Below are 26,504 nucleotides of genomic sequence, written 5' to 3'. Positions count from 1 at the left end.
CATTTGAACTCTGGAACGCCTGTATGAAAGAATTTCGGTCCGAATCTTTACCGGTTAGAAGTTGGTTTCTTCTGCTCGATAATGCACTGGCTTACCGGTCAGCAGATGTATATATTTTTTTTAAAGCCAAAAACAAATTTGTGATCAGTAATAAACTATGTCCATCACTGCACTTTGCAATTATTTTTTATTCCCAACACACAAATTACCACTAAATGGAATTTTCTTTGATGATGTTGAAGACATGAGAAAGGCTATGTGTCACATCGAGTCTTCGAGCCATATCATTAGCAGACTTTCAGAGGTCGTTCCAATCATTAAATGATCGTAATGTATTTTATAAAGGATTGATGCATTTTAAATAATAAACATCTAAGTATTTTGTTTTATAACCCCAGTTTCAAGGGCGCACTCCACAGGAGATCCAACATTGCCAGACCTCTCCACAAACTTCGTTAAGATTTTTAAGAATCTTCATCCCGGCGAAATTAAAATACCGCTAATTTTACAGTAATTATGTGGGTATCTTCAAATAGATAAAAGATAATCGAAATGTGGAACAAGAGCGGCCTGCACAATATTATTTTATATGAGAAACCGTTATCACGACTCACTTATCTGCTTGCGATTTCGAGCCATTTTGAAAATCGGCATTTATTTTCGCGTTTCTAAACAGCTGAAAACGGAAAGCCACTAGGTGACTTGTGATAACGGTACCTCACGCAAAATAATATTGTCTAGGGCGCTCTTGTTCCATATTTCAATTATCTTTTATCTATTTGAAGATATCACATAATTACTGTAAAATTAGCGGTATTTTAATTTCGCCGGGATGAAGACTCTTAAAATAGCGTACTTAATGTTTTGTCTGCGCCAAGCAGTAGTGCTATTCAGCCAGTTTGTACCGGTTCGTTAGAACCGGTTGTTAAAATATTTCGACTTTGCAGAACCGGTTGTCAAAATATTTCGACTTCGCAGAACCGTTTGTTATACCGAGTCAAACTCACTCACACACACACACAGGCAGCTGAAAGGGAAAGCTTGTTGGATACAAACTTTTCACAGCCAAAAACAAATGACCTATTTAAATACCTTGCTTTGCTCTGTACCGATACATATCAGAAGATTACTGGCGGGGTGGGGGAACGGTAAATTTTATTTTATCTTTGGTTTCAGAAATTGTTATAGCTATAGGATTAAACATATGATCTCTCAGGACAAGCTATAAACGTTTATTCCTAATATATCAAGAATGACTGGGGCTATAGGCTTATGAGTGATGTGGTGAGGGTTATTTATATTTGAAACACATACCTACTATTATCGTCAATTACCGATCCATTGCTGGATAAAGGTCTTTCCAATACTTTTATCACAACCATCTATCTTGGACAATTCGTTTTCAATATATTCGCACTGCAAGATAATTTCCTCACACACCACCTTGTATTAGGATGCTGTATATGTTGCTATTTGTTACTTGTGGTATCCAGTTAAAAAAAAAAAAAAAAAAAAAAAAAAAAAAGTTTTCTACCTTGTATGATTTGTTTCCTAAGAGAATCATACTTATCTACCTATTCATCTACTATCTCTCTCTTATAGAGGCCGCGGTGGTTCAGTGATAGAGCGTAACCTAAATGGCCATGACACCGACTGAAGATTATAGTAACAGTGTAAAATGATTACTTCTCGTAATCGGAATACTGTAAATCGCTGCTAAACGTGCTACCATGAAACTGTTAAATTGCAGTAAGCGTTAAACGCCAACTCAAGGAAGGAAAGAAATAACAATAATAATAATAATAATAATAATAATAATAATAATAATAATAATAATAATAATAATAATAATAATAATAATAATAATAAACAGAGAAAGAACAATAAGTGAAATTGTACTCGAAAGATGGTTAATCAGATACATAAGTAAAGATTTAAATTGCGTAAATGAGACATTTTGTTTTAAAAAAATGAATTCTTTTAGTTTTATGTCCCACTCATGCCTTGTAGGCTAAAGAAGACGACTGAGTAATGAAAATTGAATGATTATGAAATAATTGGTGGAATGAAAATGTGGGGGACGCGAGAAAATCCCGAGAAAATTCAGTGATATGATGTTGTCCACCATAAACTTACATAGCCTGTGGTCGAACCAGGGACCCTTTTCACCAGAGGTGAACACTTCACCACTAAGCCAAACAAATTGAAGTTTGAGCAGTGTGATGCAAGATGTGATGAAATAAATAAATAAAAAAAAAGGAGATAAGAGTGTTTATAACCATTAACAATATTCATTATTTTCACTACGCGTCTTACTGATTAAGACGGACGATATTTAAAATTTTCATTACACTTCCCACCATTTTAGATGGGCAATATTAATAGTCTTCACTACGCTTCCCAAAATTTTACGTGGATAATATTTGAGGTCTTCACTACGCTTTCCACAATTTTAGATTTTGAGGTCTTCACTACGCTTCCCACAGTTTTAGATAGTTATAGATGATATTTTATGTCTTCACTACGCTTTCTACACTTAAGATGGACTACTGCATGTTTAGGGTCTTAACTACACTTCCCAGCACTTTAGATGGACAATATTTGAAACCTTCACTACGCTTTCCACTACTTTAGATAGGATATCCAGGAGCTTCATTACACTTCAATGGACGATATGTAGATGGACGATATTTTCTTTACATTTCCCATCACTTTAGATGGACGATATCTGAGTCTTTCACTACACTTTCGACCAATTCAGTGGACAATATTTGGAGCTTTCACTATACTTCCAACACTTTAGATGTACAATATTTAGAGCTTTCAATACACTTCCTTCATTTCTAGATGGACAATATTTGGAGCTTTCACTACGCTTCCAACATTTTTAGATGGACAATACTGGAAGCTTTCACTACACTTCCAACATTTTAGATAGACAATATTTGGGGTTTTCACTACGCTTCCAGCGTTATAGATAGACAATATTTGGGGCTTTCACTACGCTTCCAACACTTTAAATGGACAAAATTAAGTGCCTTCATTACACTTCCCGTCAAATATAAGAGTGTCATTACGTTCTTCACTACTTTTCCTCCATTGTTTTTCTTTTTTAAACAAATAGGTCAATGACATCCTGATAACGAATAATATTACGATATTGCATAGCCTAGTAGGCCATTTAAAACTTTCAAGATCATTCAAGTAGACCTATTTCAGTTTGAATGTCATAATTGTGACGTCATCAACTGGGCCCCCAAAATTTCTGGTCTATAACAAATAATCTGCAAAGATATATTAATTTATACATTTAATAGCCTTTTATGGGTACTATGTAATTTATTTTCCATAATTTTAATATTCCATGATGTCATTAAATTACTTGTCTTTTTTTTTTTCATTTTTAAAGATGGGCCAGAGGAAAATTGTGGTGCGTGAAAGTTTCTCAATTTGACAAGTGTATTACTTTGCTAATGCTAGCTGGAAACTTGGGATGAAGCTGCTGATAATCTATTTCCATTATCTTAAAGAAAAATCAATTAAGAAATCAATATGCGTCTACAATTTCTACCAACAGTACAAGTAGAGTTATATTTTGTAAGCCGAACAAGCTCATCATCTTCGGTGAGTTTCAAAGGATTGCCCAGCGAAGGAGGGGAGAGTTTTTTTTGTTTCCCCTCTGTTTGAATATATATATGTTTGTGTGTGTGTGTTCGTCGACCGCCTTAGTAGCCGAATGACAACCTCCTAAGTCAAACAAATGAAACTGTATTCTCCTGCTGCAACACAAACGTGTCGCAGCTAAATGATTCAATCTATGAAACCGAGCACCTAATGGAAGTTGCAGAGTAAACTTATCAGATGTCAACTAATGTCGCCAGATTTTCGCCTTCTCACGGAGATACTGACATCTGGTGTGTATACACAGAATCTGGTCTCCACCCACTTTTTCATCAAAACTAACTTGTTTTTTTTTTCCTCTTATTTTTCAGTTAGAGACCGACATTGTCAATAAACATTACGGCTCATTGGAAACAAATCTTCTCGCGCGAGGGAGTTGATTCAACATTTGCAAAAATTGTGCACGACGCATCTGTCTCTGTCTTTAAGAGCAGCGCCCGGAGCAAGAGTATACGGCGACGCCCCCGTACGTAATTTTCCCTCTCTTTTCTTTCCTTTTTTCTTTATTTTTCTCCCGAATTTTGCTCTCCCCTTACTTCGGCGTCCGGGGCCGTCGCCCCGCTCGCCCCCTTACGGCATGGTACTGGGAATGACCTATACTATTGGGTCTGGGCATCCTCTAACTGAATCGAATACTGTCCAATCCTTCATAACCTCGGCGTTGCATAAGGACGCAAGATACAACAAATCACCTCATTAGTACAAGTAGAGGCGATTGACCCTTTCGGATATCAAAAATGAATCAATGGCCTCTTTCAATATTGAAAATGGAGATTTTGTTAAATAAATCTTTATTGTTTTATTTTTTAAATATATTATAAAATTTATATCAAATGGGTCAGGTGGGATACTCCTATATTACCGAGAATGCTCATCCCGAAATTTTGATCTTCTAATACTAATACATCGCTGGCTGAAGAGAAAGTGTTCAAAGTCTGCCTAATTTCGTGGCAACGATATTCCTTTGATAAAATATATTATATATGTACAGGTAATTATAATTAGCTTTTTATATATGAATTGTTCACAGTCACCAATAGAGAAACTCAGATAATTTTAATACGAGGGTTGTTCAATAAAGACTGACACTAAAACTATCATTTCAAAATTACACACTTTCATTCATCAGCACTCGAATCAAATTCCTTATAGTTGCCGTGCAAAGCAATTCACTTGAACAAACTCCACTGCCATTCAGTAAACACTTATTCGAACCCATTTTTAACTCTACGCTTTAAAATTGCCTCTATAAAACCGCTTCGCAACTTCCACAGAATTTGTAAAATCCATGTAGAAAAATCACTGGGAGCCAGATCTGGACTTTATGGAGGTTGTGAATCGTCTTGCTTTCTCCTTAGAGAGAAATGCCACTACTTTTCTCGCAACGTGAACACGCGCGTTGTCATGTGCAATTTCCACTACTCCACGAGATCTCTTCTCTTCTTGGAGATATAATCTTTCATTAATTGCTTGAAAATAGACATCTAGTTGTCTGCATTTACAATCTGGCCTACCGACTGTTTACGTTACTCGTTGCCCATCTGATGCACTGAATACATCTTAATCTTCTAGAATAGAATATTTATTTATGCGTGTACTGTACATGAATAATATACCCTCTTAACTAGCAGATTTTATTTATTGTTGTTTTCTATCACCTAACAGTGATGAACATCCAGCTACTACATATATAATATTGTTGTAGTTTCCTATATTGTTAGGGCACTAATAATGCAAAAACTTTCAGTAGAAATGGGAAACGTCTATCTACTCATACCAGCAACCTCATGCCTGAAAACACTTAAGAAGCCATCCAGTATATAATTAGTAGATATTTTACTGCAAACACTAAAATACGCGTAATTATACTGCATGTTAGGCCGATTAGACATTATCAGAATTTTGCATAATATGTTGCATCTATAACACAAATCCTACATTTGTGCCGAATTTCAAGTTACTATGTTTACAGCAAGTAGGGGACACCGTACTCCAGTCGTTAGAGCATTGTACCCACATCCTGGGTTTGATTCCCGGTCGGTGCTTCTAAATTTTCAGTGTCCACTCACCGTAGTGAGGCAAACTGGGGAGTCAGTTGAATAAAAGAAGTAACGGCCACTATATCTAGAAAACTCCTGATGTACCTGTGCTCTTAGAGACGAGGAGACGTGTTCGTCTCTAGGCTGAACGTAGTTCAGCCGGTTTCTAACAGATGACGTTGGAGGGCTCAGATCCAAAGGCTGTCACGCCAAGTGCTTTGGTTTTTGGTCTCATGTTTAGTGCAAGTTCCCCATAGGTTTTGAATCAAGTAACGTAATTTTGCCTTAGCCTCTAATTTTTCTTCTTGGAGGCGAAAATTTCCATTTTCGATTTTTTTCCCTCCACGTATATCATAAAGTAAAGCACCAGTGAAGATTATACCCCTTGATGTGTTAAACAGACATGTAGATATGCTAAATTTTAAGTTTCCATGTCTCATGGCTTTTGAGTCAAATGACGTAACTCAGTGTTCCCAACCTTTTTCAGCTTGCGGCACACTATAGTGTAACTTGAATTCTCGCGGCACACCCATATATATATATATATATATATATATATATATATATATATATATATATATATATATATATATATATATATATATTATTTGAAATATAAAATACCGTGGTATTTTTATGTGATTACTGATCTCCTTACAGAGGGGAAAGCTCGTTCACTGATTTTCCCCCGTGGTAAATCATTATGTTTATTTTTCATTTTAATTTGAAAATAGAAAACAATTGCAATGAAATATAGGACTCGGGTTTTTAAAAATCCACTTTCTCTTTCGAAAACTGTATCTAACCTTTAACTAAAAGGGAAGATCCCTAAATAACGAATAAATAAACAAATCTCCTATACTTTTAAAACACAAATGTAGGTAATTTGTATGCATATTTGCTTTGTTGAATTTATTGAATGATATGTTAAAATTTCAAGTTACGAAATGGGTCTGTAACAATAAAGAAGCAATAATGGTCATGACAATGATAAATACGTTTTCCAACATTAAAAATGTACAGAAAAGTAACACACTATGAAACTTAAAATTGTAGATTTATAGTAGAGGTTCATAGTAATGTGAAATACAAATATACATTTTCCCATATGTCTTGCAATTTGATTTCTATAGAATTAATAATTTGTTTCGATTTCCTCGCGGCACAACAGCGGCCCATTCGCGGCACACCGGTTGGGAAACGCTGACGTAACTGAATATAAATGAGTATGTTGCCCAGTAATTTTCCTCCTTGGAGGGCGAAATATCCAGTTATTGGAATTTTTCCTCTACACAAATCCTACGCTTGTGCCACTCTTACAAGTTTACACGTATCTATATAGGATCCTATACGTTTTGATGAGTCAATCAGTGCCAAAATTTTAATTTTCTTTTTTTAAAAATTTCATGACCCTCAATTTCGTAAACGATTTGAGATAATACATTGCAATTTTAAATAGAACACTAGCCTTTGGCTAACTGGGGTCTCCGCACCCAAACCCCGCTTTTGCTCAGCCTACGGTCTTGCACCTCTTAAACCCCCAATTCTACCGAATTTCAAGTTTGTTTTCCTATTTCAACTATCTAAAATGTAAGATTTTGTTTCCTAAGAAAACGCCCATTTAAATAACATGGGGAATTTCTTCATCCTATCTTTAGATCCCTAAAAATTAAAAATATTCACTTTTGGCAATTTTCCTGTCGGTTTGTTCCGAAAAACTACAACCATGGCAAATTTCAACTTTCCACGTCAACGGCAAGTACCTCTTTATTTTATGTCAGTTCATGTAGTTTTATATGTAGTTAGGATTAGGATTAGAATAGCCTGGTGCGAGAAGCGAAATTATGGATATTCGAAAAACTCCTGAGTTGCTTCGTGTAAATATATGGTACACATGGCCGTGCGCCTTGATTAGTATAAGACCACAAAAGATCAATTATTAAGATTAGGAATTAGATTTCTGGGTTTTAACGATCTATGGCCGTGCACTGAGAAAAAAAATGTAGGTAACGCACTTAAAAAGATAGGTTACATGCGTAATTCTTGTAGTTTTTGGACTTAATGTACATCAGACGTATAACTGAAAGCGCATGTTCTATAATACTTTCTGTATGAGTGTTCCATCTCTACGTACTTTCCGTATGAAACAATGTAGGCGGTCAGGATCTCACACACAAATGGACGTACATAACATATAGCTGACGAAGGTAACATAAGTATATGCATGTGATATACGGACAACTGTTAGATGTCAGACATCCTGCAACGGCATGATGTAACATCTAAGGGCAGTGCCTATGTAGCATACGGATAACGTATGCTCCGTACTGATTTCTGTAGTAAGCAAGAGGATACCGTATATTTGTACAATATACCGCTGTCCGGAGAACGGATTTTTCTCTGTGTGTTAGCCGTCACGTATGAGGGATGGCGTCTCTCGGCGATCACACTATCAGAGGAAAGGGATGCTAGAAAAGATTGGATAAGGAAGGAAGCGGCCTGGGACCCGTATGTTAGGTGCAATTCTGGTTTTTACTTCGTCTGAATGAGGGAAATTTCATTCAGGATGCACAGAGAAAAATATGGAAAATATGACCATTTAAGTCTATGATGGCCAAATTTTTTTGAGAGGCCCATAGAAAAAAAATTAGCGGACCAATATAACAACAATGATAGAAAATAATAAAAATAACAATGGTAGACGGTACATTTTACAAAATTCTTGTAATACTAAGCCCCATTAATGATTGAAATTTCTCAAAATATGGTTCGAATTGGGATGTACTGTTTCTCAGAAGTGTGGAGAAAGTGGGAGGAAATGGGAGAACCTCGAAAAAAACCACGTGCACGGTTTTTGTTCACCAGAAAGCTCACTTGGCGCGAGCTGGGATTGAACCAAGGATCCCATGCACCAGAGGTGTCTCAGAAGTGAAGTTAAATTGCATGTGCCAGTCTGTTTCTAGTTCAGTACAACTTTTTCGAAGTAGTCCTATATTTATTTTGATTCGCCAGATTAGAAAACATCTCGGGGGCCACATAGAATCTTTCAAGATATTGCATCTAGCCCACATGGGCCGTAGTTTGCCCATCACTGATCTAAACTAGCTAACAGATAATACCAGCCATTTTAACATTTGGCGTATTATTTTCTATTTATTGTCTTGATTAGCTATTTATTGCAGATAATATTGCATTAGCATAACTATCATAATTTGAAATTTTTTTCTTCTGTCTTTTACAAAATAATATACCTATGTACTAATGTTTTGAGAAGATCAATGGGGTCTCTTGACTCTTGAGGGAATTCACATCGGTAAAATTTAGTTTAACTACTTCAAACTAAGGAAAGATACAGTGGCAGATCTAGCCTGGGGTTGGGGGACCTAGGCCCCCCAGGTTTTTGAGTGACAAAAATAATTGAAGCTATTATTAATATATTTTCAAAGTTTATACTATAAGTAAGCATTGATTTTTATTCTTTATTGGTAACAATAGGTATATAGGCTATCACATCCACTACTAAACCTAAGTTTCTACAAGTAAGTTTTGGCGGGAAGAAATTTAGAAATACCGGTCAAAGTAGCCCCGGGGATGGGGCTACTTTGACATCTTATGTATTTGCTGCATAAGGTCAAAGTTACTCAACGTATGGAGTTATTTTGACACGGAATTTATGTAAAGTGTATAAAACACTGTTTTGGTCATGTGTAAGGTACGGTATGCTGTATACTTGATAAGTACGAAATCTTTATTTTGTTGTGGTACATCATTATACACCACTATACAAGTTTTTCTAAAGCTTTACTTTTAACATCTTTTACTTTGAACATACACGGTGCTTTACCTTACATTGTTACTTTATTTTTTACTCTACTTTATTTTTTTTTTACTTTACTTTACTTTTAACATAATTACATATGTATCGGTATGTTATCTTTACATGTAACAATGGAAAGAAAAACCTTAGTCGTCAACATTACAGTCGTAACAAGCATGTTGAGGACTTTTTGATCCACCATTACAAAACCCATACACCCATTTTTTGCACAGGACACATTGAATCCACTCTCTATATCGTCAGAGAGCGAATTAGATTATTCATTTTGGGGGGGAATAAACAGTGGAGGATCTAGAAGTCCTTATATTATATATTGGGGACAGGAAGGATATTGAGAGGGGGTAGAAATACAATGGGAGAAATCCCTCATCCCCTCCGGCAATTCGCACCGTGGACACCATATCAGCCTTTATCTATGAAAGTATATGCAACAATTCTCATAGGAAGCACGAATTGCTCATCTGTCAAAGTAGCCCCACTCTATGTCAAAGTAACCCTAAATGTCAAAGTAGCCCCGTTGTGCGGTAGAATTCAATGAATTAGTTTGAAGGGATAAAGATTTATTTTATTATTATTATTATTTTTTTATCGATACTACTTCCATCAAGATCCGTCATTGGAGCAGATAATGTTTGGTACTGTTATAGTACTCTAATTACAATATTTAACTAACCATATTATGATTCATGTGGGTGAAATTTTACTTTGACATCTGATCTTCTTTTTAGTTCGAGTTTCTTGTAAATAATACTCTTTGCATACTTTAAATAGTTCAATCTGTCTTAAATTCTCACGGCTGAAAGAGACGTGAAATTCCCGATAAACAAACAATACAAATAGTACATGTACACATTTGCAATACGTTTTGTCAAATTGTTTTAGTATATGCATATTCCTGCTGCTTCTTCGTGTTCAAAAACTTTAAAAAAAAAAAAAAAAAAAAAAAAAAAGTTGTTTCAATTCACTTCATATTTCTATTTTAATTATAACTACATTAGTCACTCTTTTCACTGTAACTGAGAAAACAAAACAAAAAAATAAGCCTGTTGAAACGGTATTTATTTAATCTAAGGACAGCTTTCCATCCAAAGCTGTATTTATCTGTTGGTTTCTTCGTATATTGAAATCCATTCAGCACTAGTGATGATTTTACCGCTTGATCTGTTAAATAAACATTTGTTGACGGATTTCAGCTCGTTTCTAGATATAGATTCTCTTTGTCGATTCAATATTAAAGTATCCGCACACTTGTAGTTACAATATGGCCTTATTTTCTGGTTACCAGTTGCTAGTTTGTGGTTGTAAAAAGTAATAAAGTAGACACCGGAATTCGGAAATAACGTATAAACTAATTTGTTTCCAATTATTTTTACTTCTATTAAAAAATGTTATTTCAATATTTCTATAAAGAGTACAAGCAACCTCGTACGTCTATGAGTTTTACCTTAGATGTATTGTGAAGAAATACAAGTCTGATTTATTTAAGAGTAATATAGCTTTAAGCTGCACAGAAATTTTGTTTCCATTGCATATACACCGGTCCGTATTTAGGTAAGTGCTATTCTGTGCCCGAGGACAGGGCGACAGAATTTATGGGGTGGCAAAATTTTGGATTTTTAAAATTAAATGAAATCTTTCAGTTTTACGTCTCACGGTTAAAGGAGGGGTAAAGGAGATAGTGATGATGATGAATAAAATGATGGAATGAAGAAAGTGTGAGGAAACGGAAGAACCCGTAGAAAACCCACGTACACGGTGTTTGTCCACCACAAAGCTCACATGGCGCGAGCTGGGATCGAACCAAGGACCCTATGCACCAGAGGTGAACGCTCTAAAACTGAGCCACCGCGGCCTTCAGGATTTTTTTTAAAGATTCACAATAAAGTAATATTTAAAACTAGCAACCCGCAGAGTTCCGTGCAAGCGCGAGAAAATATGTTACTGTGTTTAATTCGCTCTAATTACAGTAGTTACTAATTACCTAACTTATCTGATTATTTTTTAAAAAACATCTTCTCCCACCCCCACCCAAAGGGGCGAGGATGAACTTGAACATAATGAAAACTGATACCGTTAAACTCAGCAATCTCGAAAACTATGAATTCAAAACTAATATCTGTCGTTTTCGATTACTTTTAAAATCCCTCCCCCCTCCCTGGGGAGTGGAGTATGACCTTGAAGTTGAATCGGAGTAAAACTGTCACTATTCATCTCAGCGACCCCAAAAACTATGAATTCAATTATAATATTGGTCGTTTTCGGGTTGGAGAGCGGCAAATTATTGAGAGCACAGGGGCGCACAATATATAAATATGGGCCTGCATATACATAATTATGTTGATAAAGAGGCACTTTGGTTAATAGCTACATCATGAGCATGAGGATATATTCCGTTTTATACAGACTATTGTATATAATTTCAATTGATGTAACTTTCTTTTTTACAGCTATATTAGAGAAGGTGAGTCATATATATTGATATCCAGTTCATTATCATCATCATAGGTATTCTGTCCTTACTGGCAGGTCACTTGCCGCAGCTGAGAAGCTTCCATGCTCCACGTTCCTCCGCTAACCTCTTTGTCTGCAAGTATGATCTTTCTGTTTTTATATCATCCATTAATTGTAGTCTCCTTCGCCCCTCCCTCTTTTTCCCGCCACCATACCCTCTAGCACGTCCCTCATGATACAATTTCTTCTTAGGCAATGTCCCAACCAGTTTCTCTTCCTCCTCTTAATAATATCTAAAAGTGTTCATTTCTCCCCCACAAATTCTAACACTCTCTCATTCGTTTTCCGCTCGACCCAACTAATTCTTTCCATTCTTCTCCACACCCACATGTCAAAGGCTTCCAGTCGATTTTCACTACTTTTACGTAATGTCCACGTTCCCGCCCCATACAGTACAACACTCTACACGAAGCATTTTATGAGTTTTTTTTCCCTCAACTCTTTATTCAAGGTCTCACACAACAGATTTTTCTTCCTCCTAAAGGCTTCTTTCGCCATTCCTATCCTTGCTTTTATTTCACTTTCGCACTTGATGTCCAGTTCATCAATCTGCAAAATAAAGTCCATTATGTTCAATGGTGTTTATCCTACAATGAGCCAAACTTTGAATTCCGGCATGATACCTGCCTTTTGGTATGGATGAAAAGAGAACTCCGTTCCCACACCTCCTCTTGGTTTCTGAAAGTCCTCCCACTCAGAAACTGAGCCACGGACCTGAAGATATGATAGTCGCTGATGGCAAGATCGAAGCTATAAGCTGGATGAGATAAAAGTTCCACACCATCAAGTTCTGTATTTTTGGGAGAATTGATTGTGCCACGGTTGGTGGAGCGGCAGTAGAACTTGTCTGCGGTTGACCAAATTTGGATTTTTCTGAGGCAAAGCAGTTTACATTACCTGGAGTTGTTAAATGTAAAGTTCAGCTGTGAATCCAAGGGCAATTGAAACAAATTTATGGTAGACTATCCCTTCAGGTTTCCACCATACGAACAACACGTTGTGCTGGAACCCTCTTGTTTGGATTACAGTAGAAAACCTATTTTTTTAAAATCTGATGTCACAATTAGGAGGTAAACATTATCACAAGGGTTTTGTAGCACCTGATGACACACATTCACACGTCGCTGAGCTTGTGCTAGAGTCAAATCATGCAGTACAACTCGGCAACATCTATTCATCTTCCATAGTAAGTAAAGATGACGCACAATGCTTCACTCTAAAGTACCGAGTTCTGCTGCTGGTAGATTGATTTATCTCAACTGTTTGGTGAAGAGAGTGGAGTCAAAGATAGTTGATGACAAAGGTAGTATGCTTTATCTTCCAAATCCTCATTTTCAGATTTGAATTTTGGGAACTATCTTTTCACGGTAACATGACTCACAGCACCCTGTCCCTTTGCATGACTTATATTTCTAGTGACATCCACCGCATAATATCCCAACTGGAATTTATAAAGTAAAAACTTACGAATGAGACGATATTGCTTGTCCTTTTTAACCTGCAAGAAATAAACAAATAATTTTAGTATTAAATATTGATAAAATTCTATTTTAAAGGTATTGGATAATATACAAAAATATTGATAAATATGTATAGAAATACGTCGTCTAAAAGCTAGTGAGGGTATCAATATTTATAATTCACCCTCTGTACTTATACTATGTGACCGACCGTATTATAAACTATTCTATCAACACTGTTCTGCAACATAATTATGACCAATTGAAATTATGAAAATTGTATTTAGTATATTCGAATGTAATACTCACATTTTCATCAAAATTTTGCCTCCACAGTTACGGTACACATTACATTTTAGAACTCATATTTTATATTAACTGGAAGTTGTGTAATAATACTTTTCTATTGTCAAATAACAATAAGTTCAGTAAGACGTGCCGAAAAATTAACCTATGTGCATAGTGGATCGTTTATCTTGAAACTTGTGTGTAACTTTTAAACTAAGAGATAGGAATCGCTGAAATTTTGCAGGATACAAATATCGGCTGAAAAACATTCTTTAACACACTCTGTAATACCATAAGATTAACAACGTTGTCAATACAACATATATTTGTATTTCTTTCCAATGATCCTACTTGAGATTATTACAAATTTAAAATCAGTATGTAAAACCAAAAAAAAAATTATACCACATTAATTATTCAGAATTACAAAATAAGAGCGCTATTGTATTTCAAATAGAAAAATTTTGGAGGCTTCTAGAACAGTAATAACCCGTGTGCAATGGACAAGGCAATGCACATCCGAAGTATCATAGTGTAGAATATTGCGGCCATGATATAATACATTTCGAATAAATAGGGAGGGAGGGAGGAAAGGTTCGAGAGGATTGAAATTTGTATTTTTAAAGGGCTTTATTTCGGGAAAGTGCTTAGATAAGTATGACATCCAATCACACGGATTGTTTCCAATAAGGATAAATATCACAACATCGTTTACAGCAAATTAATATCCTCAAATCTGAAAAATGTAGGCGAAAGGAAGTAGGCAATAACATATTGAATACTGAAAAGTTGGAAAACAAAAAAGTCGAAATCTTTTCGTTGGAAAATTCGAAGAAAAATACACAAACGAGGAAAGGAAGATGCAGGTTGTAACAGATGGTGGGAGTATATTAAACTTTGCATACAGCAAGCTGCAACAGAAGTAGTAGGATATCGCGAACACAAAGCGGCTAAGAAATTCTGGTTTACAGAACAGATTTTGCAGAAAATGAGGGAAAGGAAGACGTGGAAACAGATTGATACTGAAGAGATGTACAGGAAGTTAAATAACGAGTTACAAAGGGAAACAGGCAGAGTTTTACGAAAGCAAATGCGAGAACATATGAGGAAATATACAGGGAGTTGAAATATATGGGACTTCAGAGTAAACAAGGGGGTATTATGATAGTAGTAGAAAATAAGAATGGGAACGTAATCAACGAAAGAACTGAATTTTAGGAAGAAGAAAAGAATATGATGAGGACATACATGAGAGTAGGGATAGACCATGTTGAAGTAGAAAATGAAGGTGATGAGGAAGATAAAGGGTTTGTATTCTTGGGAATGAATTTGAAAAAGATATATCCGAGATTAAAAATGGAAAGGCAACCGGGATAAATAATATACCAATCGAATTCATGACAATGTGGGAGATAAGGGCAAGAAAGACTTGTCCGGCTCTGCAGTGAAATATATGAATCAGGAGAGTAGTCAAAGGACTTCTTGACGACGATCATGATACCGATAGCTAAGAAATCGAACCCAGAGAAATGTGAGGATTATAAAACTATTAGTCTACTATAGTGGAGCAAAAATTTTGCTTCGAATATTCAAGAGACGGTTGTATGGAAAAACAAATGAGAAAGTTGAGAAGGAATATTTCTGATTCAAGAGTGGCAAGGGCACAAGAGATACAATTGGATTATTAAGGGTAATCAGTGAAAGGTTTAAAGGAAAAAAGAAAGAGGTGTATGTTGTATTTATTGATCTAGAAAAAGGATTTTGACCGCGTAAATTGAGAATTGCAGTTGGAAATTCAAAAGATCGTTGGGTTGGAATGGAAATATCGAAGACTCATAATAAACTTATATACGAAGCAACAAATAGGTGATAGAATAGAAGAGAAAATGACAGAGGAGAGTGTACTTGGAAGGGAAGTTCGACAAGGATGCTGTTTCTCGCCAACAATATTTAATATTTATCTAGAAGAGATAATGAAAGAGAGCCTATATAATGAAGACAGCATTTCGGTAGGAGGTAAATGATTAGGAGCACACAGTTTACAGATGATATGGTGCTTGTTGCGGAATCAGAAAAGGAAATCAATAAGATTATAGAAAACTTGAGGAAGCGCTATGAAGAACATGCGATGAAAATAAATGTTAGAAAGACAAAAGCTATGGTGATTGGAACGAAGCGGTCGATATCAAATATAGAAGTAAAAGGGAGAAAATAGAATAGATGACTAGTTTTCGATATCTGGGTATTATTGATAATATGAAGTGCGAATGTGAAATAAAAGCAAGGATAGGAATGACGAAAGAAGCCTTTAGGAGGAAGAAAAAGGCTATTTTGTGGAAACTTGAATAAAAAAATTGAGAAAAACTAATAAAATGCTTCGTATGAAGTATTGTACCATATGGGGCAGAAACATGGACATTATGCAAAAGTGACGAAAAACAACTGGAAGCTTTTGGAATGTGGGTGTGGACAAGAATGAAGAGAATTAGCTGGATCGAACAGAAAACGAATGAGAGGGTGTTTGAAATGGTGGAGGAGAAAATAACAGTCTTAGATATTATTGAAAAGAAGAAGAGAAACTGAGATTGGGACATTGGCTAAGAAGAAACTATATCATGAGGGACATGCTAGACGGTATGGTGGCAAGAAAGAGAGGGAGGAAACGAAGGAGACTACAATTGAACGATATTAAAAACAGAAAAATCGTACGTGAAGACGAAGAAGTTAGCTGAAGAGCGTGGAGCACGGAAGCTCGTTAGTTGTGGCATATGATCTCCAGCAATGACAGAATACCTATGACGACGATGATTTCGTGTTGCATTGTGGAAGTTAGAGTTAATAGGTTACCTTCTTCGTTGAAGAGTCATATAATTCTCAGTTGGTAATAGAATTCCTTTTTGGCTCACTTATTTTATTATGCCATCGAATACAAAACCAATCAAGCTCCAATTTGTAAAACCTTACAGGGGATACAGTGTAAAGTTTAGGGGGTCATATCATACACTTGATATAGTGCTTCACGTAATTTATAGAGGTAACAAAAATACAAAGACATGATTCCAGGCCACTTCGGCTACGAGATTCGATCTATAGAACACTTTTATTTTTTTAAGTTTCGCTAGATTACAAATTCTGGAATCAAAAGATTGAGCAAACACAATCCTGAGTATAGCAATTTAAAGGTTGGTTAGGAGTTAGGTGTCGTCCCACTTGCGACATTCCTATTAGCGACAGGAACTGTTAACTGTCCTATGAGCGACCGATTCGATCTGTTAACTGCTCTATGAGTCACCGATTCGTTCATACTAAGATAATGGAAGAAGACAAGGTTCTCTCTTCTTTAACTTGTTTCATGCTAATGCGATTTAGAACCTAACAAAATGTACTATGAAAAATTTCGCTCTACCTAAATTTAATACGTGAGACTACTCTCATTACACTAACAATATTTTCTAATTTTTTTCCTAAATATTTTTGAATTACTTTGAATACACTGACTATATCAAGGGGAAAACTAACTAAATATTTAGAGTAGCTCCGCCTTTGTCTATGATTCTAATATAATTAAAAATTTCATGTTAAAATTATGCGGAGCATAAGTTTAGATTGAATATGTTTATGGCATAAGAAAGAAACCAGAAAGAGGTAGGGGCGCCCGAAGAAAATTTTCTAGGGAGGGGCATCTTCATGGTTGCTGTACCATGTCTGGTATATCTGGTATTTAATATACGTGGTTTGCTATATTACGTATACATTTTCGTGAGCCATGGGGGTGATCCCTGCCTTCCCATCGGGCGCCCATGGAAAGAGGGTGTTCACCACTTGAGGATATCAAAGAAATCTAAAAAAATGTATTCGAAGAAATTATTACACAAGTTACAAATCTCTCGCAGGACTTAACAGTTCGTCTAGTTATAAGGGATTACTCGTATTTCAGATTGCTATACGACAAACTTTTATGTATAAGCCAAAACAAGGAAGGAAGGCAAATTAAGCAATTAGTTTACGTTTTAGTAGCTTACAATAGGGGGAAGGTAGTTTAAAGAGTTTGTTTACCTTTTGGATTGTTTAGAGTGAACTGCATTGTAATTGGTGAGATTGGTTGAGAATAGCCAATCAGATGTAAAGGATCTCAAAAGCTGTCTTTTGTCATTGACTTTTTTTTTTATTTTATTCAGCGTCTTTGGAAGTCTAAAAAAGTAGATAGTTGGCGAAACTGTTACACGTTTAAGTTTTTTAAAAATAAAATATATTACTGTGCTTAGTGAGTAATTAGATTTAAATCAAATTAAGTACAGAAAACAGAGCTTTTGAAGAAAGGATATATTACAACTGGATTTTCAATAATTACATAAGAATATACTTTTCATGGAAATGTCCCTGTTGTCTCGCTAAGTTATTTGATACGTTTTATGTCAAATCTAACTCAAAATTAAAATAAGTTTTATTTGCACTCACAGTAGAGGGAAAATATATTTGATGAACTGTATTACTGGCACGTACATTTTTCGTAGCAAGGTTGTTCGGGCGCTAATAACGCCAGAGGCAAACATATTTCACGAGAGGGAATCATATCATCTTCCATCATCTCAATGTAAATGAATCGGTCGCTCATAAGACAGATAACAGTTCCTGTCGCTAATAGGACTGTCGCTTCTGGGACTAATTCAGGAGTTAACGTCCCGTTTAGACCGTGGCTTTATGAGACGTAAACTTACGTTTTTACTGAAGTGCAAATTCCATTAAATGACTAATTGTATTTTTTGCCTTAGAAACGCTGCTGATAGGAACATAAACACTCTTTTGCATAGTAGAAACGCACATTTGTTATCCAGAAATTTTCAACTAACGATTGACAGTAAAAGCAATCTATTTCTACGGTTCTTTGTCTGCTGGTAAACTGTATGTAACCAACCAGCAATATTATTTCTATGAAGGTATAAATATCCAATCAACTTGGCGAATTGCCTGCTAGGAAAGAATTAGTGATGAATCATGTAATGGAATTCAACGAAAGATTTCATACTGCTTCGTTTTCTGCTCAGATTTTCAATCAAAAAAAAAGCAGTTTCTGTTTTTGATATTTAGGTACACACATATAAATTACAAAATGATTAAATAAAATTTATTTAATAAATATGTGCAATGAGATATCATTTTCTGTAGGTCAAGATGTGAGTTATCTTTGATCGGTAAGATGATGGAACTTAATTATATTCAGGCAATAGAAGTGAAGATGTCCAAAAACCATAACCGAGGCGATATCTAATTACTTCTCTTGTTTCTTCTGGTGTCACCATATTTTTAATTAAGACAACTCAAATTATACAAATTTCAAAATCGAGGAAAGTCTCAGTTCCTTTCAAAATATGTTTTCAAACATTATTTTTGATGTTATGTTCTATAAATGTATAACTTGTATAACTTATGTATAAATGTATAACTTATGTTCTATAAATGTGTAAATATATAATAGTAATGACAAATCTTTATTCTTCTTACCTACCATTACGTGATTGGATTTTGGAAACTAGTCTTATCCGCAATGTAGAGATAAAGAACATTACTACAAAATTTCAAGTTCTTATGCTCGAGAGTTTACCTGATCTGATGATAAATGAGTCAGTGAATTTCCTCTTTTTTGTTTTCAATTTATCATACTCCAAACAAGGATTTTAAGCTGTAATATATCAGTTTTATCAATGATACATTTTACCATAGAAAGCGGATTTTTTTAAAAAAATATATGTCTTTGATAATGTTGATTTGGATAAAACCAAGATAAGGAGCTCCTTCATTGCTAAGCAGTTAGCGTAAACGCCTTTGGCGTGAGAGACTCGGGTTCGATTCCCTGCGGGAGCTCATATGGTTCATATTTCACGTTAATCAGTAGGTTCCGTCTCATATACCTTCGTTGTTGAAAGGGATGTTAAACTCAAAATCAACTCAAAACCAACAAATCAACTCTTGGATTTGTTTACCATAGTACTGCGTGTACGTATCCCCTGCCCTGTAAAAGTGATAAATAATAATTAAATAAAATAATTAATAAATAAATAAGAAAAAGAGTGAATTGTTGTTGATGGGTTAAGAGAAAGTACATGTGCGTGCATACAGCTAGTAGGGGTAAAGATAAATTGCTAGGCGATTCCGGAGTTAGGAGAGTTTATTGGTGCCAGTGCCAAATAATAAACGAACTAATCATGGAATTCTTGTTGGCTACTTACTGTAGAAACTGGTTTAATTTTTCATTACCGGTATCAAATTTATTGATATCGAAAGCAAAAACTTGTTGTAGGGTTCGGTAAATTATAGTAAGAGAATTTCCTGACGACTTCAAATACAGTCATTATTATTACGTATTAGTAGTCCTATGTTTTTCGCTCAAGTAAAGAATAACAGCTTATAGTAGGTGAAAGAAGGGATGCATGAGATTTTGTTTCGGTGGTACATATCTCAAGTGTAATTGATTTCGAAGCTGTAGGCAGAGTGAAATTACTGTATTATTGCTGTTATTATATTACTATTATTAAAATAATTTTTCTTTCTCTTTCTTTCTTTCTTTCTTTTTTCTTTTCTTTGTTTTTTTCTTTTCTTTTCTTTTTTTCTTTTCTTTTCTTTTTTTTCTTTTTTTTTTTTTTTGCAATATAATCAAGAGCAATGCTTAACTGGCATTATTGTGATATTCCAAACCATCTTATAGCAACGCCGTGAAATATATAGTGTATAGCCTGGAATCATGTTCCGTAACATTTTGCGTAAAAATTGCGAATCGCAGTGCAACGCAGAAATGAAACAAATAGTTATTACTCCTATGACGACTATTGCAAACTAAAATGCAAATCTAGCGTTGTGCTGATGCAAACCAATAGGGATGGGTTCCTTGGCCAAGTATTTTGTATGTGTCTGTGGTAGAATCTCAATTCTAACTATTATTGTAGTTCTTTCAAAATAGATTGACGCTTATTCTTTTCAAAATGCTTGGTCATCTAACGGAAAACACCTAACTTCTTTAAAATTGTGTTTCATCTCCTTCCTTCAATAGAGAAATTACTCCAAAAGTTTCAAGTTGTGAGCGTTAAGCAAAGGTATATACATTTTAAAATGAAATGAAATCTTTCAGTTTAACATCCCACGAATATGCCCTTTAGGCTAAGGGAGACACCTGATTTAAGCAAGTGAACGATGATGGAAGAAGTGGTGGAATGAGTATGTGCAAGACCACGTGATACAAATTAGATCCCACATTTAAGCAGCAGGTTTCGTTTCATATATCCTTTGTGCTTGAAAGGGACTTCGACCATTAAAAAAAAAAACACCACACAAGTACCCGTACATCTCTCACATGGAATTCTTTATATTTAAAAACTAAACGGTGTGACAAACATCTTGGCATTTGAAGGCAGCGCTCCAAGTTCCCTTTAAATGCTGCTAGCAAATGAGAGGCCAGCAGTATTGCCACGTTTATTTTGCACCAGTAACGTAGCGTGAAGTTTTGAAATGGGTAGGCTGAAATTAGATTCGTAGGTAGAGGGTGGCTAGGGGGGGCCCAATCCCCTGAAACTTGCAGTTTTTGTTGTATGTATATATGAGTGTAAAGTGAATTTAAGTTACCATCCCCCAAAAAAACTATCCCACCCTTATTTAAACGATCACGTCGTAGTGTTCTGACTACGCTGTAATGCTTGATAGAAAAATGCTAATTCGTGCAATATATTTTTCATACAATGCAAGAAAAAGTATGAGTGGTTCTGCTTCATATTTCCCTTACACATACGGTTTCCTTACATATGCAATACTCGCATATCACACATACACTGTATTACTGTTTCAAAGAAACAAATAAAAACGGATAGTTATAGGACGATCTTAAGTGTAACTTCCCCAAATCATAGACAAAATTAAGCACTTCACCCACAACAACACATATCAGCATACTAATTGAAAACAGTGCAGCACTAGCTCACAGTCAATTGATTATTTTTACAGAAAAAGCTATTTTTAGATTGAAAGTATGAAAATGAGAAACTATAAATCATCTGAGGTCTTCAGAATCGATCTTCGAAAACTTGCGGATAGCAACGCAACGCAAAAAATACAACATAACTGCTATGCCAATTATCGAAAACTAAAATATAAATTTTACGCTGTGATAACGCAAACCAGTACTCAATAAGCTCCCTGATGAATTAATACTATTCATAATAACATAACATTTTTATTCTCTCTGTCTCTCTCTCTCTCTCTTTTTTTTTTCTTGGTCAAACCTCGTTACTGAATGTGAGCTTCTAAATTTTTCATAGTCTCTGTTCTATACTTTCTTCCAAGACCGCATCCTGTCGCTTTTGTTTCCCCAAACACCCGAAAGGCTAGCCTTCGTCAACATTCGTCCACTTTCGTTGCATCATGTTGAATTTGTGTATAGCTCAAGAAGTTTTCGTCTGCTGAGGGTGGCGGGAAAGCGATTGGCACCGCCCAATTCTCCTAATTCCATGACAGAAGCGGAAGGCTGGCCGCCGATAGCCTTCAATGCGTTCTTCCAGAAGCTTCGCTTCAACTCGCTTGATGTTTAAACAACGTATTATAAAATAAATCCATTTTAATAAAATTAATTGTATCAATATTCAAAAGCAACATTTCAGGCTGATGTATAAATAAATGGATAGGCTAAGCCTTATAGCCTTAATGGACACTACGTCCCTGTTTTGCACACATCCACGTCTATCCCCTGCTACCTGATCGCGTTGTAGTTTGTCTGCTTGCCCATAGCCACACCCCTTTACTACCTGACAACGTCACGCCAGAGCTTGCGTTTTATTCGTTTAGCTGAAATGCGTAGATATTTGTCGCAGGCTTTTTTTAATATCGGTCATTTTGGATTACTTTTATGTCTCGGTATCTCACCCCCCCCCCCCCTTTGACCCCCGATCCGGAGCCGAATAGCGTGAATTTGGAAGTTAATGTGATCGGAGTTTCACCATTGATTTCAGCGACCGCGAAAACTATGAATTCGACACTAATATCGGTCATTTTCTACTACTTTTACATGTCCCGGTAAACGCCCGGGTTCGAATTTTGACAGAAATATTTAACTCTGGTCTGGAGCCTGATCAAGGTATTCGTGACTAAAATTTGGTAACTCTCGGTCAATTTGTCTGGTTCCCAAGCCGGTTCCGGTAAACGCCCCCCTGAGACCCTCTGGTTCGAAATTTGAAAAAAAAAAAAAGAGCTTCGTCTTGATCTGGGGCCTGGGAAAAGGTACCCCTGACCAAAATTTGGTAACTCTCGGTCCACTCTCGGTCCCAGTCCGCACACAGACAGACAAACAAACAAACTCTTTATTTTATTTATATTAGAAGTGTACGTAGTTTTTCTTTCATAAAAAGTAGCCTATAGCTGTACATACATGAGAGATTCAGAAATATTGCTAAAGCTTTGTATTATGCTATCTTTTAACCCTAGTTTCATTAATAGTTTTGAAATGAAGATTAAAATTAGAACTCGACAATATTGACACATTTAGAAATTAATAACACAGTTATAATTTTCTTATGGATTATATTTACTCTTTTCTGTTTGTAGGTGGCTCTAAAAAGACAGCAAGCTGCAGAAGATGCAATTGCTCTTGGACTACGTGCAATGGCTACTGGTCATCAGTTTGGTTATCTTCCTCCAGGCCCCATCTTTGGAATGTCCATCACAGAACCTAAAAAGGACCAGATTCATGATGGTAATTATATAAATTCTTTACTTCTTCTGCATAAAAAAAGTTTTATTTAAGGTATATGTTAACTTTGAACGAGAAATGAGTATATTTTCTATTTAAATATGATATAAATTATATACAGAAAGTACATTTAGAAAGGGGCAGTTTAGTACTTTAAAATGGTAATGAATTAATTATTGCTTTCGGCATATTTAATACAGTCCAGAAATTTGACTGTTCGACAATTATGAAGTCATAAAGTACACACAGATTTTTGATCTATTCGAAGCATTCCGGTAGCCAACCCAAAAATGTAGGGGGGCCCGGCTGAAGTTAGGGGGGGCCCGATCCAAAAATATTATAGTTCATCACCATATTATAGTTCATTTGCAAACCTACGGTGAAAATTTTAGGGGGGCCCGCAAAAATTTAGAGGAGGCCCGGCCCCCCTAGACCCCCTTGGATACGGGCCTGATTCGAAGCGACCTGAGGATTATTTCTCAAAGCTACTAGTTTTGTATTTTTTTTAACAATAAGTAAAATACTATGAAGCAGAAACACTAGAATAATAGTCAAAATCATTTCTAAGTACTAAAGCTGAGATCTCTAATTTGTCATGATCTTAAGTATACAATTGTAAAAGATTTGATTCTGAAAATTTTCGTACTAGTATAATATTATAAGACTAATTAATACAGCAAATTATGGATGCGTTAAAATATTAAATAATACTTTTGATAAAGTGGATACTTTCAAATATCTAGGATGAATATTAACAAACGAAAATCATATTCAAGAAGAAATTAAATGTCGACTAAAAACAGGAAATTCCTGTTACTATTCAGTTAAAATTCTCTTGTCGTCGCTAATTCTGTCGAGGAATTTGAAGCTTAAAATATATAAAACGATAATCATGCCTGTTGTTCTATATGGTTGCGAAACATTGTCGCTTACTCTGAGGGAAGAACGTAGAGTGAAAGTATTTGAGAACAAGGTCCTGAAACAAATATTCGGAACCAAAAGGAACGGGCATGGGGAATGACGGAAGCTTCATAACGAGCAACTGTATAAAATATACCGTTTACCAAACATTGTTAGAGTCATCAAATCTAGGAGGCTTAGGTGGGTAGATCATATAGCCAGAATTTAAGAAAGTAGGAAGGCTTTCAAAGTTTTAACTGGAAGTCCAATCGGAAAACGGTCATTAGGAACACCTAGGTGCAGATGGGAGGACAATATTAAAATGGATCTCGCAGAAATAGGAATACAAAGTAGAAACTGGATCCAGTTGGCTAAGAACGGAAGTCAGTAGAGAGCTTTTGTGAACGTGGCATTGAACCTCCGGGTTCCATAGGCCATAGAGTTAGCGTAGTTATTATAAGACTAGCAGGTTTGAGAAATAGTCCCCTGAAAGGTCGTTAATAGTTTATTTTATGACTTTCTGTAAATGCTCTAACTCGCTTTCTAAATTTTCGAAATTCGTTATTCTCTTTGAGTCATTCACTTTTTATTTATTTTTTAAAAGTAGTGAGGTACAGGCCTATTTATAACCATAATTTACATGACTGCTGAAATTTTAAAATTAAGGCTCTTCACTACATCGAAATTAAACTACCGCCAATTTTAGAGTTTTTCTGTAATATCTTCAAAACAAATAAAAATATTCGAAAAGCAGAAACCTAGTGAATTAGACAATATGATTTTGCATGTGATACCTTTACCACAATTCACTTATTTGCTTTTGGTATGCCGCTATTTATAGAACCTGCAAAAATTGCTACAGTTGCAAATCCAAAGCAGATAGATGAGTTGTGATAACCATATTACATGCCAAATCATATTGTCTAGTTCATTCCGTTTCTGCTTTTCGAATATTTTTATTTGTTTTGAAGATATTACAGAAAGATTCTAAAATTAGCTGTAGTTTAATTTCGATGTAGTGAAGACCCTTAAGTAATTGTTCTATGGAAACTTTGATTTTATTTCCATTTTCTCGTTCTTTGTTTTATTTAAAGATCAATGTCAGAAATACAGTGTATGTCCCCAGATGAACTCATCGAACTTACCATAGTGATAGAGCTTCACCTGCTTAGTATCCATGTGAAATATTTTTCTATGCAAATTGATTCCCGACTAATGGCTCATTACAATTGGGGTTTGGACTTTTGCAGAAATGCCACTCACGTCCTCATATGAAATAAGTATGATCATCAAACTTAGTGTAATGCAGAATTTAACTTGTTTCGTAAATATATGAAATATTACTGTTGGGTTTGACTTACGAGTCCCATTCAGCAGCGAAGCTACATGAAACGAGGAACTACAGCTTAAAATGGGATTCGAACCACATGAGCGCCCATCGATAATCGAACCCGAATCTCCCGTGTCACAGATGTGTACACTATCCATACCGCTACGAGGATGCTTTGAAATATTTTTAGGCATAGGCCTTTGGTTGATGAGATATGAGACATCAAAGTCGAGGTTTAGATTTAATAAAATTATTGTAAATCTAAGCATTATGTGGAACAAAAATATAAGAAAGCAAGCGATAACACGATTGATTAACTATGTTGTAAATGGAATGTGTACTTATAATTAAAATTAATAATAAAAAAGCACAATGGTCAAGAACCGACGAATTTTTATCCGTAAGAGGGAAACCATAACTCTGAATATTGAACGAAATTCCGTGTCAATTGCCATTTTCCTAGGTATTAAAATAGTGGGAAAATAAAATACAGTACCGAAAGTTGGGTTTCATATCATTGCTGCGGTTATCAAGAGTATTATAAAGTAAAGTTGTCAATGTCTTCATGAACAATTTAAAAACCTAATAATTTGGTGCTCTTTGTGTAATATGAAATGAAGCGTAGTCAAACTAATGACAATTAACAATAGCCTATATTGAAAAGCCTGACCTCTTTGTTTCATAGAACCAGTGGTGTAATGCTAGAATTTTTGGTAGGTATACGCTCGAT

General features: G+C 35.4%; 1 protein-coding gene across 2 annotated transcripts in view; it reads left to right on the top strand.

The window, feature by feature from the left end:
• The window catches only part of LOC145673270 (doublesex- and mab-3-related transcription factor A2-like), a 51,701-nt gene that overhangs the window by 11,252 nt on the left and 13,945 nt on the right, over window positions 1-26,504 (top strand). For both annotated transcript variants that reach the window (XM_081742808.1, XM_081742807.1), the window contains one exon: window positions 23,400-23,547. In XM_081742808.1, coding sequence (XP_081598934.1) covers window positions 23,400-23,547 — 148 coding nt within the window. The remainder of the gene's footprint in view (window positions 1-23,399; window positions 23,548-26,504) is intronic.

The sequence above is a fragment of the Thermobia domestica genome, chromosome 16, assembly GCF_964235325.1.
Source record: "Thermobia domestica chromosome 16, izTheDome1.hap1.1, whole genome shotgun sequence".
NCBI lineage: Eukaryota > Metazoa > Arthropoda > Insecta > Zygentoma > Lepismatidae > Thermobia > Thermobia domestica.
Note: the sequence above shows the minus strand (reverse complement) of the source record. Positions and strands in the feature narration are given on the sequence as shown.